Here is a 26,088-nt window from a genome sequence, read left to right as displayed (position 1 = left end):
GCCAGGTAAGAGGCCCAGAGGAAGACTTAGTTCTTTAAGGAGCACTTCTGCAGCTAGTAAGCTGCACGCACTTTTTGACGTAGCTTTCTTATATGTAAAAAAAATATAAATACAAATAAAAAATTATATTCTAGCACTAGCATGGCAGCACCTGTATCCAACTGGACTCTCAGCAGTCTGACCAGCACTTATCCATGCTGTACTGTATGTGATTTCTTGCTTGTGTTCTCTTAGATGTAAGTCGCTTTGGATAAAAGCATCTGCTAAATGGTAGTAGTAATAGTAGTAGTAGTATTAGTAGTAGTAGTAGTAGTAGTAGTAGTAGTAAGACCAAAGAGGAGGTTTATAGATTTAGCGAAAGTGGACATGAAGGTAGTTGGGGTAAGAGAAGAGGATTCAGAGCAGGCTCAGATGGAGGAAACTGATTCGCTGTGGTGACCCCTGAAGGGAAAAGCCGAAAGGAGAAGAAGAACAACCTGATAACACTTTAATTTTCTTTAATAACGTTTAATTTCATTTCATACCCCTCGGTATCCTACAGAAATTCAATCTTACAGTTTTACCCCAAACATATCATCACCATGTTAAGAACAAAATACTTAAAATTTCCAATTACTCCCAAAGCAAAAGAACTCCATTTTAAAACCTTAAATCGTGTATACCCATCCAGTGATTTGTTGCGACAGTGATCTGGTATTGAAACTAATAACTGTGTATTTTGTGATGATTGTGAAACCACTGATCATTTATTTTTTGAATGCATATATTCTAATACCCTTTGGCAGGATATACATGACTGGCTTCATCTAAATGTTTTTGATCTGCAGGATTAGGGTTAGGGTTAGTAATTCTGGGTAAATTCCATATCCACAAATCCAAGTATATGAAAGTGAAACCTCGATGTTGTGTTTTCCATAACGAATTCCTTCACTTTTCTAAAGCCCTTAAACTCATGACAAAAATAAATGCAATACAACTTCAGTCTATATTGTTAATTTCTGTTAATTTCTGTTTATACATTTTATCTATCACCTGTCATCGTCTACGTCACTTTTTGTAAAGATTCATATCCAGCACTTTTTAATCATACTCATATTGTACATTTCTGTTTATTTCTGTTTATACATTTTACTTTATTCTATCTCTTATTTTATCTCCATAATATACTTGTTTGCTTTTATATTTTTATTTTTATTTTTACTTTTACTGTATTGCACCAATCACCACAACAAATTCCTTGTGTGTGTTAACAAACTTGGCAATAAACCCCCTTTCTGATTTCTGATTCTGATTTTACACATAATTGTTGAATATAATTTATTGGATAAGCCCTAGCCCCTTTCATTATTTTCCTTTTTCTCTCAAATGCACCTGTTCCTTGAAGCATTTTGATAAAGTTTGATGCCTTGTTGTTTGTATATAAAGATATTTTTCAATAAAAAATAAAAATAAAAAAAAAACCCTTGAATTTTCTGCGAGTGCGGATGAAGGCAACACCTTGCGTCATCTAGAAGGGGCGTGGTCTCCCCTCCTGGGGCGTGGCCTCCACCTCCCTGGAAGGGAATGGGCGTGGCCTTCCCTCGCTGCAGAGGGAAGGGGCGTGGCCTACCCTCCCTGCAGAGGGAAGGGGCGTGGCCTCCCTCCTCCCTGCAGGGGAAGGGGCGTGGCCTCCCCGCAGAGTGAAGCGGAGCGGCTGCAGACTCAGACGCATCCGTCTCTGTTGCAAGAAAAAGACAAAAAAAACACCCGCAGAAAGGCCACTGCGGGAAGATGGCGACGGAAAAACAGAAACACGAAGGACGAGTTAAAATAGGACATTACATTCTCGGGGACACTCTTGGAGTGGGGACGTTTGGAAAGGTTAAAGGTATGTCTGACAAGTCTCCGCGTAAAGATGGTGGATGGGCGCCTCCAGCTTAGCCCAGACCTTAGCCGTCACAGCTAACTCGTCGACTCACCAGGTGGACACTGCTTATGCCATGCTGTTATTTCACATTATTTATGGAAAATGTGACGCTTTCTGCATAAAAAACAAGAAAAGCATTTAGACTTAATATTTTGACGCTATGTTTTCCCTTTAGCGGGGAGAGCTAAGCCACACTGGGAAGTAAACTACCTCAAGTATGTCTTTGCAAGAACAACTGCGTCGTTTTCTCTTATTCCTCGTGCCAAAATGCTATAAGTCTGATATTATATTTAATATTAGCCTCATTTGTTTCATTCTGCCTCTGTTGGGGGAATGTAAAAGCTTTTAGGGGTGTGTGGAGAGGGAGCTGTGCAGCCAAACACACGCCCTGCGTGGTTGTTGCCAATATCGAGGGCGGCACTTGTATCCACCTACGTCAGTAACCTTTAGTTTAATATGTATCGACCTGTTTTGCTTTTTCAAAATCATTATATTTGCTCACTTTCTTTACTGAAACCGAAACATGATTTCATATCTCCAAATGACCTGAAGCAACCAGCCCCCTCTAGACAAACAGGAGAGCCACTAGTGCTGTTTACAGTCCGATTCCCAGTGAGTCATTTCTCCCCTGCACTCAAGTTTTTGTATAAGGAAAAGCTTGATCTGCTGCAGTTGATCCCTTTTGATTATGGCCTTGAGTGCCTAATGTTTAGTGTAGGGATGGACGGTATGGACTAAAAAATGTATCACGACAATTTCTGGCATTTATCCCGATAACGATAAAAATGACAATAGAAAAAATACCAATTCAACTCCACCTTTTTAACTATAAATCTATCTCCACATTCAGTCTTTGGAGCCCCCAAAACACTGCTCTAAAAGAATAATAAATGCTACTAAACTACACCAATTAAAGTGAATTAATAAAAACCAATTAAATTAGTGCACCTGTACTGCAAAACTGTAATGACTCAAATGAAACAAGTTTGAAATGTAAGAACAGATTCAACATTTATTCAAACTGTATGGCTTAAACAGTGGGATAACAGTGCAAACAGCAAAAGTACCATTGTCCTTCAAGTTTTCTTAGCTTATAAAATCACAAAGTAGAAAAAATACAACCTGAGAAATAAAGAAACAGGACAAATAAATAAAAGCCATCCTTTGCACTCACCGTACGTTGAGCGTCGCCGCTACGCCGTAGGCTCTGCGTCGATTTAACGCCGAACCATAATTCAGGCTTCACACAAAAACGTCATCAATGAGAATTTATCGTTTTTACCGCGAGATGACAAATTCTTACCGGGGGAATTTTTTTGACGGTTTATCGTGAACGGTAAAATATCGCCCATTCCTAGTTTAGTGTTTTGCCTCTAATGCAAGGCGTAAATCAAACAGTGCTCTTCAGCAACTCCTTTGTGTAGCTGCACTGCCTCCTCACCATCTTTCTGGATTTTATGTCTTTAAATTGAATGTATGTCAGTGTCAGTATCATGTCAAAGGTGTGTTAAATGATGTTCTTAATAATCCGCTTATACCCAGAAACCCGGAAACCTTGTTACGACTTTTACTTCCTCTAGATAGTCAAGTTTGATCGTCTTCTCCATCTTCATCTTCTTCATCCAAGCTGATTTCATTCATAAAAAACACAATATAATATACAAGTGAACAGGACGCTCAGCTTTAACATATTAACATATATACATTAAAAAAAAAAGGTGAAAGGACTAGACTACACAATTTTGGGCCCAATTTGTCATTTGCTGAACTTGTTTATGAGTTTGAGGGGAAACTGGCAAGCAATTAGGAGTTAGCACTTGGTTGTTATGTGTGAACAACTCAGAGACTTATCAAAGATGCTGTGATGAAATAAAAACAAGCCAAAATCCTAGAGCTGTCGGGGGAGTTCCTATTAGAACTATGCAAATAATGGTTCATGCCACAGTATGAACAGCTTGCACCCTTTTGTTTCCAGCCCTGGTCCATTTTCAAATACTCAACCCTCTTTCATGTATGATAGTCCCTCATTTTCCATTAGTGATCAAATGTGGTTTTGGGTAATCAAGTTGCTGTTAGATTGTGCAGTGTGTGGCCCTCCGTTGGTTATCAGTCACAACATGAATAACAAAATGACTTCAAGTCCTGCAATCTGATGAGACCAACAGTCTGCCGATTCTGAAAGATGTGTATTTTGAAACCAGCCATGGTGAACACATCACAAAAGAAGAGAATGTGGCGTGCCCCAGAAATAAACGGCACTAACGATCACTTGATCTGGCTGCTCTCAGACTCTAAACAACAGCAGAAAAAAACAACGTATTTTTCCGCAGTCCAACCTTGAAATTAGTCTTACCTGTGGTGTTTCATCACCATCATAAATCATATTTCAATGCAAAACTCCTCTTGATTCATGTAATCCTGAGTTTCTGTGTCAAATCAGTCATTTAGGCCACGTTTACACTTAGCCGGGTATTTACAAAAACAGATATTTTCCCCTCTACGTTTTCAAAAATATCCTCGTTTACACGGACTCGCATGAAAACGCTGTTAACGTCATGCCAGCCAATCAGAATCCTGGAAAAAACATCAACAAATGACACGTGTAACTTCCAGTTAAGGCTGATTTATGGTTCTGCGTTACACCAACGCAGAGCCTACGGCGTAGGTTACGCGGCGACGCACACCGTACGGCGCGCATCGCCGCGTACCCTACGCCGTAGGCTCTGCGTCGATTTAACGCGGGACCATAATTCAGGCTTTAGTTCCAAGACGGAACGAGAGTCTTTCGTTTGGAGTGACAGAGAAGTGGAGTTACTTTTAAGTGTGACTTTAGAATTTAAAACAGGTAAAATAAAAGAAAATATTGACGGTGGCCAAACAAATTGTAATCACAGGTCGCACTCATGACGCTGCTGGTGACGTTTCTGTCGCGTAATGTGACGTAAATCTCAGTTTTCCTCCGTTTTATCTGTTTAGACGCAAACGTGAAAACGGAGTTTTTGAAATGATCGTTTTTGGGGGCTTTGAGCTCCGTTTTCGTGTAAACGAACGGCCAAAACGCATGAAAACGCCTCAGTTTTTGCTCCGTGTAAACGGGGCCTTAGTCTCACAAGAGAGCATTCATGGTAAACATTCATGTTTTCTTCATTCTGATGAGCTAATAACTGAAGTGTTGATCTGCGAACCAAGTGCCCAAATCTAACGGGCTGTTCCTGAGATACAGCATTGCGCAAACACCTAATGTTTAGCAACTGCTCCACTGGGATACATAGAGCACGTACTGAGGAAATAAGTTGATGCAAAAAACCCCAAATGCTTGTATTTAACATGAATTAATACATTTAGGGAAATATATATATCAAGTACATTTTATAGTTTGATAACACAAATATTAATCGGCACAGACGTGTCTGTATGTGCCAGAATCACCAATTTGGAAGGTTCATCTAAAAATTCCTCTTATAAAACTGTTCCACAATAGGACAAGCAATCTTGATAGAAGAAATAGTGAAATGTTAAGAAATGGAAATGATGGCAAAAAACAACACCAGAAAAAATATTTCTAGAGTTTTGAATATTCTGAAAAATCAGGAATGGCAAAATCGGCACAAGCTGATCACTCTCACTGAAAATCAGTAACTACAATCGGCCAAGAAAATTGCAATCGGTGCATCCAAAGTAAATTTCAAGCTGGAATTCCAAAAGTATACTTTTATCAGGAAGGAGTTGCCGTTAAACGTAGTAGGCATTTGATATGAGCAAGAAGCAGTGAACGCAATGATTAAAATGACCCTAAATGAATACAGTTGTTGCTCTCTTTCTGTCTTTTCACATAAAAAAGCCAATTATTTCTTTATAAATCAATAATGATGATAATAACAATACTACTGTTAGGAAAAATTCTTCAGAAGTAACCGGTTTTAACAGATTTACAGCTTACATTTTTCCGTTATTCTTTAGAAGTTTAAATTTTTACAATAGGAAGCTTGTTTGTCATCTTCCGTATTTGTAACATAGGTTTTGCATTTCAGCCTTTCTTGTTATTGAGCCACTTGTTTCTTCTGTGTGTCCTACAGTGGGCCAGCATGAGCTTACCAAGCACCAAGTAGCAGTGAAGATCTTGAACAGGCAGAAGATCCGCAGCTTGGACGTGGTGGGAAAGATTCGGCGGGAGATCCAGAACCTAAAGCTTTTCAGGCACCCTCATATAATTAAACTGTAAGTCCTAGATTACACACTACACACTGCTGATTGCACCATAATCCACCCGCCGCCACATTAATGCCACCCACTGAGCTATTTTCAGCCTTTAATAATGTGTTTTAGGAAACATCCATCTAGGACAGTATTTGTCTGACCCAGTCTCCACTTCCATCAGTCCTCTGCTTGTCCTGCAGAACTGCCTACTTTATTATTTATTCATCACCACAGACTTTGTCATTCTTGACTAAGTGACCTCGTCTCCTTGAACTTCAAATTCAATAATGTGAATTCCAAAGAATTACAACTTATATCCCAGCCATATTTATTCATTTTTTGAGACAATAATCATATTGTTTGTCCCATTTAAATTGTTGCTGGTATTGCAGCAACATCTGAGGCAGTTAAGCATTAGAGGTAAGGGCTCATTAATGATCGTGGGCGTCAATTTCAACTGTGAGGTGAAGGATTGTGGGTATTCCGCAAACATAGATGGGTATATGTAAAGTTGTCCATAAAGCAAAGGGCTTAAAATTATCTCGAGAGTTCCAACAAGAGAAAAAGAAGACATGTCGTTTAAGGCGGTAAAGATCAGAGTCATGGGTATAAACCACATGCATTGGACAGTTGGAGTATCAGTTTTAATCTATTGCACAGTAGGGATGGGCGGTATGGACTAAAAAATTGATCACGATAATTTCTGGCATTTATCCCGATAACGATAAAAATGACGATAAAAAAAATTCCAATTCAACTCCATCTTTGTAACTATAAATCTATCTCGCTCTCAGATCCGCCATGTTTGTTACACAAAAACGTCATCAACGGGAATTTATCTTTCTTTCTTTCTTTCTTTCTTTCTTTCTTTCTTTCTTTCTTTCTTTCTTTCTTTCTTTCTTTCTTTCTTTCTTTCTTTCTTTCTTTCTTTCTTTCTTTCTTTCTTTCTTTCTTTCTTTCTTTCTGGCTCATTTCTTTCTTTCTTTCTTTCTTTCTGGCTCATTTCTTTCTTTCTTTCTTTCTTTCTTTCTTTCTTTCTTTCTTTCTTTCTTTCTGGCTCATTTCTTTCTTTCTTTCTTTCTTTCTTTCTTTCTTTCTTTCTTTCAGGCTCATTTCTTTCTTTCTTTCTTTCTGGCTCATTTCTTTCTTTCTTTCTTTCTTTCTGGCTCATTTCTTTCTTTCTTTCTTTCTTTCTTTCTTTCTTTCTTTCTTTCTTTCTTTCAGGCTCATTTCTTTCTTTCTTTCTTTCTTTCTTTCTTTCTTTCTTTCTTTCTTTCTTTCTTTCTTTCTTTCTTTCTTTCTTTCTTTCTTTCTTTCTTTCTTTCTTTCTTTCAGGCTCATTTCTTTCTTTCTTTCTGGCTCATTTCTTTCTTTCTTTCTTTCTGGCTCATTTCTTTCTTTCTTTCTTTCTTTCTGGCTCATTTCTTTCTTTCTTTCTTTCTGGCTCATTTCTTTCTTTCTTTCTTTCTGGCTCCTTTCTTTCTTTCTTTCTTTCTTTCTTTCTGGCTCATTTCTTTCTTTCTTTCTTTCTTTCTTTCTTTCTTTCTTCTTCTTTCAGGCTCCTTTCTTTCTTTCTTTCTTTCTTTCTTTCTTTCTTTCTTTCTTTCTTTCTTTCTTTCTTTCTTTCTTTCTTTCTTTCTTTCTTTCTTTCTTTCTTTCTTTCTTTCAGGCTCATTTCCTTCCATCCTTCTGCGTCGATTTAACGCAGAACCATAAATCCAGCTTTTACACAAAAACATCATCAACGGGAATTTATCGTTTTTACCGCGAGATGACAAATTCTTACAGTGGGGAATTTTTTTGACGGTATATCGTGAACGGTAAAATATCGTCCATTCCTATTGCACAGCCAGTCTGACTTCTGAAACGCAACCCCTCCACCCTCCCGACAGCATGAAATGGGTATAAAAAAAGTAGTAGTAGTTTCAACATTTAGTACCGTACTGTGAATTACAGCAAGGAAACTTGCTTAAGAAAAAGGACAGATCTAAATTTACTGTAAGAAAATTGCTGTAGTACTTCCTGCCCAGCATCTGAATGTCACATATACAGGGTTGTTAAACGGACCAGGAGCCGTGTATAATTTCCTGAAATACCACTTCCATGTCATGCCTGCACAAGAATGTAAACATTATGCATGAGAGTCAGATCCCATGTTTGACAAGGTTCTCTGGCCTCTGGGTCACAGTGTTCCCTATTTCCCTTTTAACTCTAATAACACTGTTATTGTGTATCTGTTTTTCCGTTCTTAAAAACTTGAGAATTATGGCCTTTCAAAGGGCATGTATGCTCTTATCATGCACTCTGTTCAACCTGGAACTGTTCTGCTCTTGTTGTTTTTTTGCTGTTATTAAAAGTGTGGCTATGGCAAGATTGCGGCCTAAAGCTCCCTTGTCCACATGGTTAGAATCAGTTCTGTTCAGTTCAATTTAAACGTACCCAAAGTAGGAATGGGTGATATTTTACCATTCACGATAAACCGTCAATAGAATTTGCCATCTCACGGTAAAAACGATAAATTGAGGAAATGAGAAAGAAAGAAAGAAAGAAAGAAAGAAAGAAACGACTATCGTTATTGGGATAAATGCCAAAAAGATTATTGGGATGAAAGAAAGAAAGAAAGAAAGAAACGACTATCGTTATTGGGATAAATGCCAAAAAGAAAGAAAGAAAGAAACGACTATCGTTATTTGGATAAATGCCAGAAAGAAAGAAAGAAAGAAAGAAAGAAAGAAAGAAAGAAAGAAAGAAAGAAAGAAAGAAAGAAAGAAAGAAAGAAAGAAAGAACGACTATCGTTATTTGGATAAATGCCAGAAAGAAAGAAAGAAAGAAACGACTATCGTTATTGGGATAAATGCCAGAAAGAAAGAAAGAAACGACTATCGTTATTGGGATAAATGCCAGAAAGAAAGAAAGAAGGAAAGAAAGAAAGAAAGAAAGATTCCCGTTGATGACACTTTTTGTATTGGTATTTTTTTTATCGTTATCGGGATAAATGCCAGAAATTATCGTGATACATTTTTTTGTCCATACCGCCCATCCCTAACCCAAAGGTAAATTTGCCTTGCAATAAGGTGGTCTAGCAACAAGAAACCATCAATACATACATACAACATAAACCATAATCACAACATAAAAGGCTAAAACCTGATCTATTTATTTAGGGTTATGGGGAATAGTAACCTACCCACATAGAACGGACGTAACATATTGAAATAAAGCGTGGTGATCTGGCTTTGCTGCTTGTTGCAAAGAGTTCTGCAAAGGTGGGGTGCAACTTTTTGAATTAAAAGAAAGCCCCAGAAATGGTGGAGGTACTGTGTGCTGCTTTATTTTTGCATCCATCCACAACTTGTAATGTGAAAACTACGCAAATGGATTAGTTTTATTACTCTGAACTTGTTGGGAGGCATAGTTGTTGTTTGTGTCACATAGGGCTGTTCGATTTTGCCCAAAAATAAAATCTCGATTTTTTTCTCTCAAAATCCGATTTTCGATTACGATTACGATTATTTTGTGAATTGACAAAAGGCAAAGAAATTATTTCAAATATGCTGTTTTTTTTATTGAACATTTGCCCCATTGGGCTTTAAGTGTAAACTTTGCTCTTATTAAACCAAAAATGAATGAATAAAGTGCAAAACTCTGTAAAATAAGTTGAAAAAAAGTTTTAAAAAATATAATAAAATATAAAGTTTTATCTCTGAAAAAAAAATCAGCAAATCAGCACTTGCAAACATACAGTAAGTTATATTTCCAATTAAATAAAACAAGACATTTTCTAATTAAACTAAACTGGGTCTTTGCATGCTAATTAATAATGCAACCCATGAAGGAGGTAGAGGTGTGTAATGTCAGTCATTACATTTGATATTCACATTTGCAAGTTTTTTGCAAGGAACACGAGCCGGTCTACCGAATCTGGCTTGAGGGATGCCCGGTGGCATGTTACAACGCCCCCTCCTACACTAAAGAGCCTCTCCCATGGGGCACTTGTCGCAGGTATTGAGAGGTATTTCCATCAATCATTAATATGGTATCAATCATTAATATGTGTGCAGACAAGGTTAAAAAAAAAAAAAAAGTGAAAAATCGATTTTACGATTTTCACATTTTAACATCGTTCTAATTACATAATCGCGATTACGATTTAAAATCGATTAATCGAACAGCCCTAGTGTCACATTGCAAATGACCTAAAACACGAAATTCTGTTTGACGGATCAGGCCATTCAGACTGAGGTGCATCTTGGAAAATCTGACTCGTTGTTTGAAGCTACCTCAATTTGTGTATGAATCGAATTTGTAAAAAAAAATCGAGTTTCTTGGGGTATTTGAATGTTAAGTGTAACAGTTGATGTATTCAAAATAAATGGACTGGGGCTGCCTAAATTTGGAAAGTTTGAAGACAAAACCAGAGGGCAGAGTTTTTTCATCTTTGAGGCTTCATGAGGCAATAGTTGTAGCGTAAATGGACATGGGTTTATGAGGAAAACCGGGAGCATGTGCGATAGTTCCAGTGAAACCCTTCAATAGGAGGAAAAAGAACAATCTTCATGTGGATGACTTAGCAAAATTGTCAATGAGAAGTTGAGTGTACATTTGGGAGGGGGCGGAGCTGTGCTGATAGTGAGAAAAATGCAAACACTGACTGCTTCACAGTTGAAACGGATAGAAGATCATATTCATAGAAATGGTATCGTTTGACTCTATATCTTATTTTAAATGTTAATTAAAAAGTCTACTTCAGGTTTACGAAGATTACACTAAAAAAACAGCACTTGATGATGATCTGTCTTAATCATTACAGGTTATCCTGGTATCGGTAGTTAACTGTAATGTCTCCGGCTGCTTTTTCTTAAGACACAGTGTGCATTGTTTTAACAGCCCCACATTCTCACTACAGCTTTGCTCTTTGCTTCAGTGTCAAAAGTCCAACTAGGTCACGTATGAACCACAACTCGACCACCAGATATGCTCGTCTGCTGTTCCCACCGGAGTTTACGTCAACTTGGCCCAGAAGCCAAAAACGACCCTGGTTGTTTTCCTCACACTAGCTTCTTGTCATGCTGGGCTTGTGCCAGCTTGAAATAACTTTTTAAAGGTTCATACATGTCTGTAACTCCTATCAGCACAGGTTTTACCTAGCTTTTACTTGTCCTTGATACAATTTAAGCAAGTGTAGATTTCTTTTTTTGTAATAACATGGTAACAAAGAGGGACAGATGCTGTCAAGTTCAAACCTCCATCAGCGCACTTATTATTGCACAAAGGCAATATTCTCATTTACAGATTTTCTGTTGTCAGATGCCAGCATTAGAGGGAAACTAGATGTTCTTGTGCTGCAGATTAAATCACTGTTAATGAAAGCAGCTTTGGCTGCTTTTTTTGGCTCAGGATCTTTGGGAGGAGTAGATTTAAATTTTATCTGTTGTCTGACTAAACACACTTAAACGGTGTAACTTGACTTGACCAGGCGTACACACCGGGGCCGGGGCTGCCAGTAGCTGTCTTTCACATTCCTTTATATTGCGCACATTCAATCATTTACAGATATTTGCATTCTGTTAAACAACACCTGCGGCAGAGGGACATGAAAACCATACCTGAGATTTATTTACACGTGATCATAAAATGTTCAGTATGATGGAGTGGTTGAGAGTTTTTCCTGCTTTAGATGAGTCACTTACATGAGACCGATCACATGGGTTCCTCAGGATATTTTGATGAGTCATGCAGGGCACACATGTATTTTATCTGGCTGCTGATAATGTTTCTGTTTTCCACCGTTAATGGAGAGGCTGGCTTTTTTTTAATGCTTTTTCTCTTTTGCACTAATGCTGCGATAAGAACAGATGGTTGTGTGAGCTATTTTGTGTTCTATCTGCTGACCGTTGATTATTCTTTATTCTTGTAGGTATCAGGTTATTAGCACCCCTACAGATATCTTCATGGTGATGGAGTACGTCTCGGGCGGTGAACTCTTTGATTACATCTGCAAAAACGGAAAAGTAAGACACTATAACACTGAAAATGGCCTGAGATTGTTTTGTATTGATGCCCCACTTTTCCGTCTATATTTTATTATAAGTAACCAGAGGAACACAGTAGGGCTGCAACTAACAACTATTTTAATAGTCGACTAGTCACCGACTATTGAAACGATTAGTCGACTAATCGGATAATTGGTAATTTTTTCTCAAATTTAGTATGTCGCTTTAATTATGTGGCAAATGATAATAAACACGAGAAAGATGGGTACTTCAATGAAAAATACAGGACTGTCTCAGAAAATTAGAATATCGTGATAAAGTCCTTTTATTTTCTGTAATGCAAAAATGTCATACATTCTGGATTCATTACAAATAAACTGAAATATTGCAAGCCTTTTATTATTTTAATATTGCTGATCATGGCTTACAGCTTAAGAAAACTATAATATCCTAGCTAAAAAAATTTAAATATTCTGGGAATCTTAAGCTGTAAGCCATGATCAGCAATATTAAAATAATAAAAGACTTGCAATATTTCAGTTGATTTTTAATGAATCCAGAATGTATGACATTTTTGTTGTTTTAATTGCATTACAGAAAATAAAGAACTTTGTCACAATATTCTAATTTTCTGAGACAGTCCTGTAGATATTTTATTCAACTTTGCCCCTGTTCATACAAAAAATTAATAAAATGTCTGTCCATTATTTTTCATTTTTTAAGAACAGGCAAATGTGTTATATAAAAAATAAAAATCATATTTTTTTTCTCTATCAAGTGGGTGAAATCGATGCAGCAGCTACAGGACGGGACGCCGTCATTATTGTTTACCCGCTACCGCTTGGCAGAGACGCTATCGCGCATGCGCGACTCTCTGCAGAGAACGTATTGAAGTGAGACGCCTCACTCCGTTGGAAAAACACGTCTGGCGACTATTGTCGACAATGGAATTCATTGTCGACAATTTTGATTATCGTTTTTTGTCGACAACGTCGACGAATCGTTGCAGCCCTAGAACACAGAGGGGGGCCATCATTTGCATGTTGGGATTTACAACCTGTGCTGAATATTGATGAATCTTTACACTGTGGACCACAAGCCAACAGCGGTTGTGAGAGATGTGAAAGCATGACAAGAAGTGATGCTGCGTCACAGAGAAATGTCGCACATGACTGATGATTTCTGCTTTCACAGTTGGACGAAAAGGAGAGTCGACGACTGTTCCAACAGATCATTTCAGCTGTAGACTACTGCCATAGGCACATGGTGGTACACCGAGACCTCAAGCCTGAGAATGTGCTGCTCGATGCACACATGAATGCCAAGATTGCAGATTTCGGTACGTATACTTAAGTCCTAAACTTTAAAGTCTTGTGCAAGATGCATTATGGAAGTTAGCACCAGCAGCTCATCTTTTATAACCCCATTTTTATGAGTAGTTCCAGATTTATATCTTCTTTTTGGTGCGCTGGTGGAGATTTTTACTCATCCATGTCTTGGTCATACCCAAAAGTAACTGGACTTCCCTTTCCTGGTTCTTGAAGATGTTTCACATTCCATCCAGAATTGACTTTTAGACAGGAGGAGACAAGTGTTTGAAGAAAAGGAAGTCCTGTTTCCTTGAGTCATTTTTTTGTTGGCATGTGGACATAAACACCTGCTTGACGCATCATAGTCATATAACAGTTATTATTAATCGTTAAGGCAACTACAAACGCATGGAGTGCTGCTGGGTGTATAAAAAGTATACTTCAGGTGCTCTTCGGCATGGGGATCCAAAAGATTCAAAAACAATTTAGAAAAACCGAGGCACTCAAGAAGTTAGAAAAATATAAAAGGCCTTTATTAAATCATGGCTTAGAAAAAGTTAAAATGCTGTTAATAAAAATAATAATTAATAATAATCGTTGTCAGCAAAATGAAGGAAACGGATAGCTAATCGCTGTTGAAAGTGAAGGAAGATTTGAAAGGCTTGTTGTGGCAAAATGTGAATAAATAAGATAAAGTGTGAGGGTTAGAACAATGTAAAATGCTTCGTGGTTGTAAAAGCTTACTGCAAATTTGACCTTTTGCTCTCCTAAACTTGATAAGATTGTGCCGCACATGAGCAGCTTGTTTTAGAAACATTTATCTTGAGCTCATGCAAGAGCTCAAACTATGTGTCACCTTTGAATACTTGAATTCTACTACTTTGAATAGTCCAAATGTTTTTTGTTTTTTTTTAATGCTTCACAATTAAATTTGTATTATGTTTGTGCTGTGTGCTAAATCTGTCCCATTTTTACTCACTGCCAGAGCTTTTTTCCATCCTGGGCGGATGTGCTTAAACTGTGCTGACAGTAGATTATCGGATGAATATGGGCCATTACTTCTACTTTATAATTTATCCCGTAGAAATTACAATATTTCTGTTTTTACCTGGCTAACACCATGTTCTCTGACAAATAGCAGCCAAATATTGTAAATAAATTACTTTTATTTTTACTTGAACAAAACTCCAGCATATCATACATAATAATTAACCCTTTAAAGCTGGACAGATGAAATAATGCACAGGAAGTCCCTTTTCCTTTTTCCTCCTGCAGAAGTCTTAGGGGAAAAATGGATAAATTATGACACATTGGGATCGTGGAGTTAGGAATTGATTTATGTTTTAAGGAGTGGGTGTATAATGTGTCAAACATTTGCACACATACCAATTTAAAATGCTGTGCAGGTTTGTCGAACATGATGTCAGACGGAGAGTTCCTGAGGACAAGTTGTGGCTCTCCAAACTATGCTGCTCCTGAGGTCATCTCAGGAAGGTAATTTTGCTTATTTGTTCTTTGTATTTGTCAATCTAAGAATGACATTTGAACAGTTTTAGGTATTTGTTTTATTTCATTTCTTTTTGCTTGTCATCCTCAGGTTATATGCTGGTCCAGAGGTGGATATATGGAGTAGTGGCGTCATTCTCTATGCCTTGTTGTGTGGGACACTCCCCTTTGATGATGATCACGTGCCAACACTTTTTAAAAAAATCTGCGACGGGATCTTTTTCACCCCGCAGTATCTGAACCCTTCGGTAGTAAGCCTCCTTAAACACATGCTGCAGGTGGACCCAATGAAGAGAGCCACCATCAAAGAGATTCGGTAAGTTCTGAAGAGATTTTTATAAAGGTAAAAACGCATACGCTATCTAATTTGCCGTGTGTAGATTAGTTCTGTCATCGACGCATCGCCACAAACTCGTGGGTCACCCAAAACAAACAGTTTGCACTTTGCAGAATGGAGACCAAAACTGCGACCTCCTCACAGCGTGCCAAACAAAGTCCTGCAAAAAGCCCCCAAAAAACAGCCCTAAGTCATCAAAAGTATGGGAATACTTTATATTTAATCCTAAATGTATTTTGAAATTGGCATACCGGATCAGCACAACAGCGATTTTGGAGCATTTAAACCGGAGGCATCCTCTTGTCTGTCGTGGACATGACAATAATAATAATTGCAAAATAATCGCAAAAATGAACGTCACATGATCACAAATTAAGGTATGCATCAGGTCCTTCATTTGATGTTTTCTGGTCAAAAAACGTTTTTTTTTTTTTATAGGTTAGCTGTAGCTAAAGTGCCAAAGTGCTAAAGTTCCATCCGCCATAGAAAGGTTCCTATTTTGATGATGCATGTGATTAGGGGGCAGTCGTACTTCTGCTGCAGAGGGACCATGCAGGATGCAGGATTTCCTCCCAATGAAGTGAATTAATTTATAATCTCACATTCAGACACGTGAATGCCTGTCAGTTCCCTGGGAGGAATTGTTCGGGTCTCCAGTGTTGCAGCTGACGTCCAGGCATCCTACCAAACTCTGATATACAGTAGAAAGGACAGAGGCATGTCCATCAATGTGGACCAGGACAAAGTCTTCTAGGCCTTTAGTTGAGTTTGATTTCATTTCCAATAGATGGTTTTCTGTCGCTGTTGTTTTAGTTTAGTTTATTTTGTTTTGGTCATTTACATTTTAAGATGTTTGCATATACACACTGTATATGTATACACACAGGTATAAATATATATATTATATATATGTACACATTTCCTTTTTTTTTTTTTTTTTTTTGACAAGGTATAGGCTGAAGCCTCTTGGCTTATTTTGCCTATCCTTTTCAACAAAAGGCAGACTTCAGAAACAAAAAGATACTAATAAAACAAAACGAATGAACAAAACAAAGAAAATGAACAAAGAAAATGAACAAAGAAGAGAAGAAAATAAATGTGGTCACTCACGATTGAGGACAGCTGCAGGAGGAAAGTTGCATAATTTAGACAGTTTAATATGAAGATAATTTATATTAGTGTTCTATATGTATCTATTATTTTAGATCTATAATTTTTTTTTTTAATTTGTCAATTTTTAAATTGAGCTACTTTTTTTTAGTTCTTTAGCATCTTTAGCATTTTACAGCTAATATTTCTGCATGACATTTTTTTTCCCCTTTTTTTATATTGTTTGCTCGTTTTTGTAATTTGATGTAAACAACGACAGCGTGATCGGTGTTTTGTTGGTCATAGTTTTCTCTTTCAGATTTACGAATCACTCTTAACAGTTTTCAGAAAATTAAGTAATAGCTTATTTAACAGTATTTAACGGCATAAAACACTGTAAATAATCTAGTAATAACATGTTCTCTAAGAACTTTTATGATCCTGACCAAGTTTGACAGGCCGGGTTAAAGGTTAGAACATATTCCCTTTTGAATTAAGAATGTGAGATCTTTTTGACAGTTAAACAAGTTTTAAAAACATAGTTTAACTGTTATATCCTCCCCACAGAGAGGATGACTGGTTCAAACAAGACCTACCCAAGTACTTGTTTCCCGAGGACCCCTCCTACAGCAACAACATGATAGATGATGAAGCCCTTAAGGAGGTTTGCGAGAAGTTTGAATGCACAGAAGAGGAAGTCCTGACCTGCATATACAGTCGCAACCACCAGGATCCGTTAGCCGTGGCCTACCACCTCATCATTGACAATCGTCGCATCATGAATGAAGCTAAGGATTTCTACTTGGCGTCCAGCCCTCCGGACTCTTTTCTAGAGGACCAACACCTGACTACGTCTGGTGGAGCTGTGGCCAGCGTCATCAAGCCCCACCCTGAGCGCGTCCCCTTTCTTTTGGCAGAGACTCCTCCGAGGCCTCGTCATACACTGGATGAACTGAACCCCCAGAAGTCCAAGCACCAGGGTGTTAGAAGGGCAAAGTGGCACCTAGGTATTCGCAGTCAGAGCAGACCCAACGATATCATGTCGGAAGTGTGCCGTGCCATGAAACAGCTGGATTATGAGTGGAAGGTGAGGAGGAATGTCCACAAGAAGAGTACATAGGGAGGCTGATGTTTACATATCACATCTGAGATAGTGTTGTGTATATTTTAGGTCAAAGTAGGGCTGTTCGATTAATCGATTTTAAATCGTAACCGCAATTATGTAATTAGAATGTAAAAAAAATCGATTTTTTACTTTTTTTAATTTTTTTATTTTTTTTACCTTGTCTGCACACATATTAATGATTGATGGAAATACCTCTCAATACCTGCGACAAGTGCCCCGGAGAGGCTCTTTAGTGTAGGAGGGGGCGTTGTAACATGCCACCGGGCATCCCTCAAGCCAGATGCGCTAGACCGGCTCGTGTTCTTTGCAAAAAACTTGCAAATGTGTGACTGACATTACACACCTCTACCTCCTTCATGGGTTGCATTATTATTTAGCATGCAAAGACCCAGTTTAGTTTAATTAGAAAATGTCTTGTTTTATTTAATTGGAAATATAACTTACTGTATGTTTGCAAGTGCTGATTTGCTGATTTTTTTTTTTCCAGAGATAAAACTTTATATTTTATTATATTTTTTAAAAAAAAATTTCAACTTATTTTACAGAGTTTTGCACTTTATTCATTCATTTTTGGTTTAATAAGAGCAAAGTTTGCACTTAAAGCCCGATGGGGCAAATGTTCAATAAAAAAACTGCATATTTGAAATCACTTCTTTGCCTTTTGTCAATTCACAAAATAATCGTAATCGAAAATCAGATTTTGAGAGAAAAAAAATCGAGATTTTATTTTTGGGCAAAATCGAACAGCCCTAGTTCAAAGGTAAAAAAAAAACAAACGGTCTATTGTTCAGCTACATACCACTTTGTTAAATCAGCATGCTTTATGAAATCATCATTTCTCCCCTCTTTTTAAAACCTCTCCAGGTTGCGAATCCTTATTATCTGCGTGTGAGAAGGAAGAATCCGATCACGGGCATGCAAACCAAGATGAGCCTTCAACTCTACCAAGTGGACAGTAGAACCTACCTCCTTGATTTTCGTAGCATAGATGGTAAGTTTAATTCTTCTGTTTATTATTGGATTATTCAAAAAACAAATATGTGGGACATTTTTTCTATTGAGCTACAACTAATAAAGTGTAAGATGCAATATGTACACAACATAAAAGTCCTGCAAAATTGTGCAAATTGACGCTATATACAACTGAAGGAACAAAAAAGTATTGCACAGGATGCAGACAAGTACTGGGCAGAATATTTGGTATAATTATAGTGCACAGGGTGAGATGATGTACATTAGTGCTGGGCGGTATGACCAAAAATGTATATCACGGTATTTTTCAAAATTATATCTGTTTCACGGTATATCACAGTATTTTTTTTTTCATGCACAACTGGGTGTTAACCACATTTTCTAATGATTTGGAAAGTAATTGCTGCAGTAAATTGGCTTAGAATGGCCTATTTTACTGTCATGAGGAGGAAATATTGTAGAAAAACATTAATGTCTACACTAGTATAAATACAAGTTTGCATGGCCTCACAAAATGATGCCGTTTACAATGAGGTAGCGGCACTTATGATTCTAATGAAGTGAAAGAATCAGTCAGACAACACTTAAAGACTTTAAGTGTTGTCTGACTGATCTTTTACAAAATTACAAGGTAGAAAATATACTATTGACTGAACTGAACATTTTTTAATTTCCCAGCATTATGTTTTTTTGGTTCCACCTCCTGGTGAATGTTAGGTAAAATTCTTACGTGGTTACTTTTTGGTTGGCCAACGATTTATGTTTGTGGTGCGCAACAGTTACGGAGCGGTCTTTTTCCTTATATTACAACGCCGTTATTAATTGTTCTGTTTTTTTCCCCACTTATTCCACCGAACACCGAAAGTGTTTTTTTGCCATTTTTGGCCGAACAATTTCGGTTACCGAACAATCGGTGCATCACTACTGCTAAACAGTCCCCTCACAAACAGTATCCAGCGGCACTACGTTCCGCCACGCGGCACGGCGGAACGTAGCGCCGAGCGGCATTCCCAACGTTGTGTACGCTACTGTACATACTCACCGGTATTACGGTATATGAAAAATTCATATAATAAGAAAAATAAACACCGGTATTCGGTATGAGCCGGTATACCGCCCAGCACTAATGTACATTGTAAATTATGTTGGTGGCTGGGGTCGTTGCACGTGAGAGTTCAGGGTGGTGATGGTTCTTGGAAAGAAACTGTTTTTCAATCTGTTTGTCCTAACTTTAATGCACCTGTAACTCCTGCTAGAGGACAACAGGTGAAACTGTTGGCTGAGAACGGGGACATGAACTGTGCTTGATGACGTTCTGAGCTCTGCTGAGGCAGTGGGTGGTGTAGGTGTCCATCTGGGAGGGGAGAGGGCAGCCAACAATCATCTATGTTGCTTTGAGTGTCCTCTTAAGCCCGGTCGTGGCCGTCTCTTAGTTAACAGCACAACAAGCCATATTACTAGAATGATTATACTCTGTTAGGTCTTTTATTCACAGCTCAGAAGTCAACTTCACTGAAGGTACTGCGAACCAGCCTAGTGGCACTTTTCCACTAGTACCTACTCGGCTCCACTCAACTCGGCCTGGTTTCTTTCCCATAACAATTCAGCACCTGGAGCAGAAGTAGCGTTGGAGCAAAGCTGCTGTGACGTATTTGATTGTGTGATCTAAACCAAGATAACAACAACACTAGAGATGTAGAACCTGTAGGAGATGATATATGTGCTCCTGGGTCTGTGACTTGTGTTCGATATCAAGTTAAAAAATGAGAGTGAGAGAAGCTTAAAGCGGCAACGCTTTTTAATTTTTTTTGTTTTTCTCGGCGCTGCTGAAAAGTCAGTTGGTAGCCTCGAGCAGCTATGAAGTGACAGAGCTCCTGGTGGATCGTGTCGATCCTTATCGCCCGTCTAGATCCCTTTTTTAATTCTCTCCTCAGCCACCAGGTTTATGAACATCTGCACCTCAGAGTTGGATCACCAAACAGACTTTTGTGCTGCCATTGCCTGTCGAATCCAATGAACAAGAAGCCGCAGTCAGAGTCGCTCTTTCGCTGATGTCCGCCTCCTGACTCAGACGTTTGACTCAACCCCCCGACCAATCGGTGGCATGTAGTGTGATGATGTCAGATACAGCCCGACTCAGCCGCTTAGAACCTCGGCAGAATAGATACAGAAAAAGTATCTACTCGGCACGTTAGACCCCTAGTGGAAAAGCGCCATAAGTGACAGCAAGCCAATCCCACCACAGACTGTCAGTCCAAAGGCAAGGCAAGGCAAATTTATTTATAAAGCACAATTCAACACAAGGCAATTCAAAGTGCTTTACATTGACATTAAAAGCGGCAAGACATAATTAGACAGTAAATAACAAATAAGATTGAAAAAGAATAAGATGATAAGAAACGAAGTAAAATAATAAAAAGCACAAGCTGTTAAAAATAAGGGCAGTAGAGTAGAGTACAGCAGGTAAGTTTAATTTAAGAGTACGCTTCAGTAAACAGTAATGTTTTTAACCCTGATTTAAAGGAGCTGACAGTTGAAGTTTGTTCCCAATTACCTATAAATATGTTGCTTTATATAATTTTACTTGAGTAGTAGTTGAAGTACAAAAAAATTAATCCTGGTATCAAAACAATAACAACTGTAAATATGTTTTTCTGCTCCTAAGTTGAACATTTAAACATGGGGGGGATCAATGACTCATTGTTGGAGCTTTTAATAATGGCACTTCTGGTTCACTTCAAAGAGAGAAACAAAGCGCTCCTCTTTGGTCAGCCCTGGTGTAAGATGCAGCAAAGTGCCCCCCAAGAGATCCCAGCACGTCCCCACTCAGTAGCACATATGTTCAGTGGCTGTTTTGTCAACACGGTAGCTCCTTGTGGCCACAAGTGGGATTATTACATAGTGTTGCTTTAACACATGAAGTTAAGCGTTTCCACAGTTATTAACTCATTAACTCTTGATGTCTATTTGTTGGAAAACCTGAAAGAATTCACTAAAGTTCCTTAAAATATTTATGTTTCTGCTTTAGAAACTTTAAATATCCTGTATATTCAACATGAAAGTTAACTTTCATACAGTTATCCCTCAAAGCTCCTTGCAGTTGTGTAACATTAAGCTGCAGAATGCACCCTCAGAGTAGACCTTTGTAAATGATTAATTCAGAGTTGAGGGCTTTGGAAAGTCTGTGTTAGTGCTTGGCGGAACCTCAAAGGAAAATGTTAGATAGTACCAGTGGTGTGAGCTTTTGAATTGGCACAAGCGTGCTGGATAAACGGTCAGGAGGCTAATATTTGACTTCAGGTTCAGTCACCCAAACCAGCCACTGTGTGTGATACTATAACTTAATATAATTTATACAGTATGTACTGTGTGTGGATAGCTGGAGGTGCAACTGAAAACTTAAAGGAGCAGAAGTCTGACTGAGTTTGATATTAAACCCAGAGGCCCTTAAATGTAGAAAATGTGATGCTAGTTGTTGGGTGGTGTATCATCATTTATACATAGATTTCTGAGACCTCTGCGCCCCCTACGTAATCAAAAGGTAATAAAAAAATAGTTTTAAAACAATGAAAAAAATAAATAAATAAAATTACCCAATCTATTCATAAAGATACAAAATACAAATGTATTAGAAAACTCTTAATGACTGTTTTAATATGTAATATACACTTCAAATTTAAAAAAATAACATAGAAAAGGGATTTTCTGAGTAAAATTGTGTTTTTCCAGGATTGAAGGGTTAAGTTATGATGGTGTGTTTGCAGGATGAAATGTTATTCTTCTTAACTTTTTTTTTCACGCCATTTAGAGGTTGTTTTTTTTTCTGTCATTAATCCACAGAAAACCAGCGGCGACAACAAAGTTGATCAGTATTTAAGTATTTATACAAATTTAGTGAGATTTTAGCACCTGTCTTCAGCTTGATGATCATTGAATTAATCTTGTTATGATAAAAAGGATTCAGTGGGTCTTGCATGCACAACTTTGGCAGCCTGAAGAAACTTACAATTTTAACACAGGGAATATTCTTATAACATCTCTTAGCCATTTGGGTGCTTTGAACGGGGACTGCTCATACCTGGGACGTAACTGTTTATCTCAAATGGTGTAGAAAAGTCTGTGTATGTTTTTAACACAAAAAAAACAAGCCTGTCTTATGTTATCCAGATGATATGTTGGAGACAAAGTCTGGAACTGCTACTCCTCTGCGCTCTGGCTCTGTGGGGAACTACCGCACCACTATTAAGAACGATGTAGACGGAGCAGACGTTTCAGCCACGTCCAGCACTGTACAGCCCACCAAGACTGCTGAAGGCTCCTTGGCTTCATCCTTGACGTCGTCCATCGAGTCATCAGGCGGAGACAGCACAACTGTCCCTCGACCGGGAAGCCACACCATCGAGTTCTTTGAGATGTGCGCAAATCTGATTAAACTACTTGCACGATAGCTTGCAAAACAATCATAGCTCGCCTTTTCTCCTCTCTGAGTGTCTTTATAGCAATAAGCATGCACCTGATTCATGGCTCAGTTCCTCCTGGCTGAGGATGAAAAGATTGTTACGTGGCACTGATGCAGGTTGGTGTTCCCTGAGCTGAACGGATCTGAGCTGACGGGGTCTGTAAGCGTTAATGGAAAAGAAAAATGACAAGCTACTAAACTAGCTAGGACAGAACGACATTTAGGAAAGGGTCTTACAATTTTTTGATCAATTTTTGATAGCAGATGTCCACCTCCCACCTGTAAACATGTGCAGAAGTGAGGACATTGAACATCCAGTCCTGCAGACAGCAAGTCCCATTTTCAGTGCCGAGAATAAGGTGTTTTCACCTGCAGAGAAATAAGGCACAGGTTGAGGTTGTCAACTGAGCGGCAGTCATACAAGAAGCACTTTGGCACACATTTCATTTATTTCCTGCTGCTCTTTTCTTTTTTTTTTTTCTCAGTGGGTATCAGAAGTGGTGCAGACCATCACATTCATCAGACTCAGAAGTGCAATGACGCCTGTGTTTCTGTCAGGGACGAACGAATGCTTCATCACATTTATGTCTGGTTTTATCTTTTGTTGATCTTAAATGTCAAAGACTAAGTATATTCATGGTTTTATCTTTGTTGTAAACAATAGTTTGAAATTGTCTGTCCCCCTACATTTTTATATTTGAAGACGAGAATATATTTATCAGTGAATTAAGTGGATGGAGTGTTGGTTCTAAAATAGTTTTTTTTTTCTTTTTTTCTTTTTTCTCGTATTAAGTTCTATTGCTGGATGGTATATATTTTCCTCTTTTTTTTAAATATTTTTACACTGTTTTTAAGTCAGTTTTTCTGCTTTGTTTTCTTCAATCACAATTATTCTGATACTTGATTATCTCTTTGTCTTTTCAGATAAGTATAGCCTGTTTTACCCTTTAAGACGTGTATTGCCATGACAGTCAATGCTGAAATGCAAATACATTATTTTCAGTGTCACATATTTGAAATCAAAATAAATTAAGGCGTAATTATATATAACATAAAACACACATTTTATTGCTGTTTTTGGTGAATAGGATTAGGGTTCTAAATGAAATGCCTTTTGCCCATGTTCATTTCATTAATGCCATTCCACCATCTCGTTCGTGTACAGGGTTCAGTTTGAAAATTAGTACCAACAGCTGCATACAAAGCATTGACATTTCCTGTTGGCGGGTATATTATGAGCCCATAATTTTATTACTTTTGGGGATTTTCTTTTCTTTTCATTTACTCACACATTCCTTTGAAGTTTGACCACAGTCAAAGGTTTCCATGTTTAATTTGAACCAAACGGGTGGAAATGTGTTTTTTTTTTCTTTCTTTTTCTTATCCATAGATGACTGAAAAAACAAAACATTGAGATTGTAAATGTGGAGCAAATTTATATTTGATAACAAAATGCCTGAACATCCTTGAAAACTCAGTCTTAGTTGAGTTTGTAAGTATGTGTCTCGTTTTCATTCCTTGCCCACAGTCTTAAAGTTTAAGTTTGCTTGTTTTGTTGCCTTATCATTATAAGTACTGTTTTCGTTTTTCGAGCATAAAATATAAGACCGTGCTGGTTAAAATTATTTGGGGGGGGTGCAATTTTAAAAGTAGGGTAAGCCATTCTTTGCTGTTTTCTAACCCATAACACTTTTTGTCACATTTAGTGAATATCTCACCATTGCGGACCATTTTCTGAGTACACTTTAAAAATAAGTAAAGTTAAAGTTCCCTTTGCTTCATACACAGCCCTGGCTCTGAAAAATGGAAACAGTGGTGGCTGCCCCCCCACCCCCCAAAAAAAACAAAACAACAGACATTGCTCAGTTGACCGGGGTTAGGGTTTGTGCATGGTATGGAGTGTGTTTCCTCGGGGAGCATCGTGAGGAAATATAAACAAATATCAGCAAAAGTGATGTCATTGGGAAATTGCCTACCCTACCTTTAAATGTAAAGATCCATATTGTTGGTGTTCATTCTAAAGTACTGTTAGTTAACAGATGATTATTCAAAGCATTTGGCATTACAGGAAAACGAGGGAAGTCCTAACTGTAAAACTTTTGAACATGTCGCCAAACTACCGAAGACCTCAATAATCGCTAGTTAACGATGACAATAGGAACGCCAAAGCAAACTTGCAGTATAAATTTAGTTTCTCAGTGTGTTATATTCAGTACATTTAAAACTGGTTTTGAGGAACTTTGCACATTCTTACTGAAAATCAGAAACTTAATGTTTTATTTTGTTTTTAACAAAGAAGTTTCAGTGTTTGGATTATAGGTTTCCAGTGTTTAGCTCTCCCCAGATTTAAACAATTTACAATTCTGAGGTATAATTTTACAAAATCACTGACTGTAGCGAGTTGTGTTTTTCTTGAGCTGAAGGTATGAACGGATATTTGACCTTTTATGTCTCAGATTTAAACTAAAGTTATTAAAATGATAAAGACAAAACCTCTGTTTTTGGAGAGATATTGTCAAACTTAACATATTATTTTTAAAGGGCAGTTGCAAGTGTCGACAACCAAAACTTGTCATAGATCATATGAGGGGTTTGGAAGGAAATACGAATGTGTGCAGGAACATGATTTTTCTTTTTTCTTTTTGCCAGCTCATAGGAAAGTTTCCTGGAAGATATTCTGATTGATGGGTCTGAATGGCTGGAAAGAAATGTTTTATTTTTGTTTGTTGTGAAAGAGGAAACTACGAGACCGATCAGTGAAAATCTGAAAGGAAATATTGATTCATTTGTATACACAACTGCCTAATAAACTGCTAAATTGCAAGCTGTTGTTCCTTTTGTTGTTTATCCTTCTTTTTTTGCTATTTTATTTTACTCCTATTTGGAGAATATTACCCCCATTAACCTGAAATTAAGAGCCAATTATCAGTCCAGTCAAAACAGATTTATTAATCACTTATTTGTATTTATTAATGGACCATTATATTAGAAAATTAGATAGTCCTTTATTCCTCCCTCAGTGGGAAAATTTGCTTTGTGCAGCAGCATTACACTCAACACACATGCAGCGAAAGGGTAAAAAATATGTAATTACGAAATATAAACAGTATTGGAATGAAAATAAAAGTAGTGCTGTACGAGAATGAAAGAAAAACTGCAAAAAAAAAGCAGGTAGGATGTTATGAGGTAGAC

The 26,088-nt window shown here is 37.7% G+C and overlaps 1 protein-coding gene across 1 annotated transcript; it reads left to right on the top strand.

The window, feature by feature from the left end:
- Positions 1 to 1,689: 1,689 nt before the first annotated feature.
- On the top strand, positions 1,690 to 25,720 carry prkaa1 (protein kinase, AMP-activated, alpha 1 catalytic subunit). Its single transcript, XM_061733774.1, has 9 exons — positions 1,690 to 1,867; positions 5,983 to 6,124; positions 12,022 to 12,115; positions 13,292 to 13,436; positions 14,814 to 14,901; positions 15,005 to 15,229; positions 16,907 to 17,426; positions 18,330 to 18,456; positions 22,605 to 25,720. Exons 1-9 carry the CDS (start codon positions 1,771 to 1,773, stop codon positions 22,883 to 22,885), a joined length of 1,719 nt encoding a protein of 572 aa, XP_061589758.1. The 5' UTR covers positions 1,690 to 1,770; the 3' UTR covers positions 22,886 to 25,720.
- The last annotated feature ends 368 nt before the right edge of the window (positions 25,721 to 26,088 follow it).

This window comes from Cololabis saira, chromosome 11, assembly GCF_033807715.1.
Source record: "Cololabis saira isolate AMF1-May2022 chromosome 11, fColSai1.1, whole genome shotgun sequence".
Classification (NCBI taxonomy): Eukaryota; Metazoa; Chordata; class Actinopteri; order Beloniformes; family Belonidae; genus Cololabis; species Cololabis saira.
The sequence above is the reverse complement of the archived record's forward strand: the minus strand, read 5'-3'. Positions and strand labels throughout refer to the sequence as shown.

Coding starts and splice junctions, on each gene's coding strand:
- prkaa1 (XM_061733774.1), top strand. CDS start 1,771: ATGGCGACGGAAAAACAGAAACACGAAGGACGAGTTAAAATAGGACAT. Junction 12,116..13,291: donor ACATCTGCAAAAACGGAAAA/GTAAGACACTAT, acceptor CTGCTTTCACAG/TTGGACGAAAAGGAGAGTCG. Junction 15,230..16,906: donor GCCACCATCAAAGAGATTCG/GTAAGTTCTGAA, acceptor TCCTCCCCACAG/AGAGGATGACTGGTTCAAAC.